Source organism: Triticum dicoccoides, chromosome 2B (genome assembly GCF_002162155.2).
Source record: "Triticum dicoccoides isolate Atlit2015 ecotype Zavitan chromosome 2B, WEW_v2.0, whole genome shotgun sequence".
NCBI classification, from domain to species: Eukaryota; Viridiplantae; Streptophyta; class Magnoliopsida; order Poales; family Poaceae; genus Triticum; species Triticum dicoccoides.
Window position 1 is genome coordinate 202,559,131 of NC_041383.1, and position 3,632 is coordinate 202,562,762.

At 46.9% G+C, this 3,632-nt stretch overlaps 1 protein-coding gene across 1 annotated transcript; it reads left to right on the forward strand.

Moving 5' to 3' along the window:
• The first annotated feature begins 511 nt into the window (after nucleotides 1–511).
• Nucleotides 512–1,165, forward strand: LOC119363075 (protein PELPK1-like). Its single transcript, XM_037628380.1, has one exon. It carries the CDS (start codon nucleotides 533–535, stop codon nucleotides 1,016–1,018), a length of 486 nt encoding a protein of 161 aa, XP_037484277.1. The 5' UTR covers nucleotides 512–532; the 3' UTR covers nucleotides 1,019–1,165.
• Nucleotides 1,166–3,632: the final 2,467 nt, after the last annotated feature.

Sequence of the window (3,632 nt, forward strand, 5' to 3'; positions counted from 1 at the left end):
TCCGCGGACAGATGCCGGAGCAAAAAAAAATTGACCGGAAGCAAATTTGCGTGTCATCGTTGAAGACGCCCTTATCTCTCAAAACTCTGAAAAACCAACATATTATAACAATGTTGTGATTCATATTCCGAGTTAATTGTGAGCCTGTTAAACTCCAGGATGGTTTTGCTTCGGCAAAAAATGTTTATTGACTTTTGCATTGCTTGTTTTGTGGAACCCTTGGACAACGTTTCGTCTTCACAGCTGACCTAACATTGTTGATGTTTTGAACGGTCGTACCTGCCCTGAACGCAGCTTCACTGCTTCCACAACTGCAGCCCAAAGAACCAGAGTGCTGCCGCTCCCAAACCTTGAACAAATATAGACTCAGAAACACATACATTGGACAGAAGTGCAGACAAGTAGATGAACAAACTTGTTGCAAAATCTGTACTCTCTCCCCTCGCCGACTTTTGCACCCTATAAGTAGCCAGCAGCCCCAGCTATCTCTCCCACACTCAAACTGCGCTGCCAGAGATAGCCGGTGCTGCACATGTCTAACACTATGGCTCCGAAAAACTCAGCTATCTTCCTCCTTGGGCTTCTTCTCTCATGCGTGGCCATGAGTAGTGCGGCGAGAATCCTTGAGGAGACCGTTCCGTCCCAGGAAGAGCACCAGACCGAGGTGCCACAGATTCCCAAGGTAGACCTTCCACCGTTACCGGAAGTACACCTTCCACCTAAGCCTGAGCTTCCCAAAGTGGAGCTGCCGCCGGTCCCGGAGATGCACCTGCCATTTAAGCCTGAGCTTCCCAAGGTGGAGCTGCCACCGGTCCCTGAGGTGCACTTGCCACCCAAGCCTGAGCTGCCCAAGGTGGAGTTGCCGACGTTCCCGGAGGTTCACTTGCCACCCAAGTCGGAGATGCCCAAGGTGGAGCTCCCGCCGAAGCCCGAGATGCCAAAGGTGGAGCTTCCACCAAAGCCCGAGATGCCCACTGTTCCCGTGTTCCACTTCCCAAAGCCAGAGGCCAAGCCATGAGAATTGCCTTCTCAATATTATCGCCTCGTTCTACTTCGCTCGTACATGTACCCTAGTGTTGTGTTGCGTCAACGGTCTGATTGTTTAGTCATGGTCGACGATCACTGTGAGTGATATGTTTATATAAATATATATTTGATCGAAATATGTATCTGGCAACCATGTGGCAGATTGCAAAACGATCTACCGCATCCAGCCCCGTCAGATCTGGCAACCGCTCGATCTGCATCTCCTCCATTCGCGACTCCTATGCCCGAGCGCCCAGGCATGGCGCCGCGAGCACGCATTGACTGGCCATCAGCAGCTTCGATCGAACCACCTATTCCCTCGCACCCCTCGAGCACCAACGCCTCCTCAAGTCGCCGCCATAGCCTGCTGCTCCAGCGAGCAGCTCCTTCCATGGCCAACACTCGCCGGTGCAGGAGCTCTATCACCATCTCCACGGGATTCCTGCCTCCCCTGCAGCCCATCGACGACCAGGTCCTGCACACGTCTCGGCCATAGCAGCCTCTGCTGGCCGCTGTTCTGCTGGCCGAGCTTCTAGCCACGGCCATAGGCTCCGGCGAGCGCCGACTTCAAGATAGGACACTTGCATCGATCTCCTTCATCTTTGAACAATAAGTTGCGTGCTCAACTAAAATGGATTCGCAATGAAGAGATCTACGAATTTCATGTTGAAGTCCACGCGATTTGTAGCCTAAATCAACAAGTATGATGGATAATTGGGAGTTCTTTGTGTCTGTGTTTTCAGTTTTCAGTTTTCAATACAGGTTTGGTTGGTTGGAGGTTGAAGACAACATTCTCGGTCAGCTACAGAGAGAGAAAAGAGTTGGGCTGAGCCCAATGCTGGGTAGAGGCCTAGTTAGGAAAACTTAATGTTGGCTAAAGAAAACATGTTCTATGGATTTTTTAGCTTCACTGGTGCATCATTTGTACTACATTTTAAGACCTAACAACTTACGTATAAATATTATGCTAACTCCGTGAGCGGCAGGCAGCCGCCGGACAAGGCTGCCGCAACCCTTCGGCATCCTTGCGACGCTGGAGGGACGACAACGACGACGGCAGGTGGTCGTTCCATATAGGGTTTAGTTTTTTAAATACTATTTTTTAGTAAAATGGTCGAAAAATCATCCATTTATGTAAATTATATCTGAACTTGAATGAAATCCGCCCAATTTGCACGAATTTCGTCTGATTAGTTTGAACCGTTGTTGAAATATATGTGGGCAGTGTTGGATGGCGGCCTCCGGCATCAGTGTCCACGGACAGATGCCAGAGCAAAAAAAAAATTGACCGGAAATGCCGAAGCAAATTGAGGGTCATCGTTGAAGACGCCCTTATCTCTCAAAACTCTGAAAAACCAACATATTATAACAATGTTGTGATTCATATTCCGAGTTAATTGTTAGCCTGTTAAACTCCAGGCTGGTTTTGCTTCGGCAAAAAATGTTTATTGACTTTTGCATTGCTTGTTTTATGGAACCCTTGGACAACGTTTCGTCTTCACAGCTGACCTAACATTGTTGATGTTTTGAACGGTCGTACCTGCCCTGAAGGCAGCTTCACTTTTTAAATCCTCAAAAACCTAACAGAAAAAAAGTTACGGGGCTTTTAAGATCCGGAAGCAAAAAAAAATCATCAAATTTCAGTTTTTTTTGTTAAATCTAGTCAAACTATGGTCAAACTAATTATTCAAGAATATTAGTGTTACTAAATAATTATTCCAGTTTTTTTGAATTTTGGTAAAATCTGGTCAAACTATGGTCAAACTAATTATTCAAGAAATATTAGTGTTACTAGTTTTTTAGAACAATAGTTTCAAACTCAAACAGTGAAATGTGTGACTTCATACTCAAGCTAAATTCCTGAGGTTAATAGGATTGACATCTTACTATTGTGAGGAAAACAACAAGTGCAGACTTGGAAACGAGGGAGAATAGAATCCAAAAGTTAAGCGTGCTCAGGCTGGAGTAGTGAGAGGATGGGTGACCGTCCGGGATGTTAGATGATTTGGAATGATGAGGGGTGATTAGAGATTTGAGGTTAAAATAACTCAGAAATTTGAAAATTAGGAAAAAATCAAAAAAAATTTGAAAAAAATCAAAAAAAATCAGAGATTAAAGATTAGTAGTAGCGCGGGTTTTACCCACGCTACTACTAACGGACGTAGTAGTAGCGCGGGTGGCACCCGCGCTACTGCTATACGTTAGTTGTAGCGCCTTATTAGTAGCGTCGGCCCCCGCGCTACTAATAGGCCTAAAACCCGCGCTGCTGCTAGGCTTTTCCCTAGTAGTGCACAAGCGATGCACGTTGACCTGCAAATTTGTGGTTCCACGCACACCTAACCACCACGGTCGTGCCATCACGCTATCGATCCTGTGTTGCTTGCAAGCCTAGAGAGCCCACCGCCGCACCTTCGTTATAGTTGGTAATGCAACAATCCCTCTAACATCTTTGAACACCGCACCTCGACTACTATATCTCCATGCCGACGGGTCGCCGCAACCGGACTTTCATCTGTGTGCCACCGAGCAGTCTCGAGCCACTCCACGCCTAGAAAGGGATAAACAGCCATTTAGTCGCCAACGCCATGTGGGCTTTGCTCAACGAC

What these genes read in the sequence shown, in the direction of transcription:
- LOC119363075 (XM_037628380.1), top strand. Translation starts at nt 533, where the DNA reads ATGTCTAACACTATGGCTCCGAAAAACTCAGCTATCTTCCTCCTTGGG.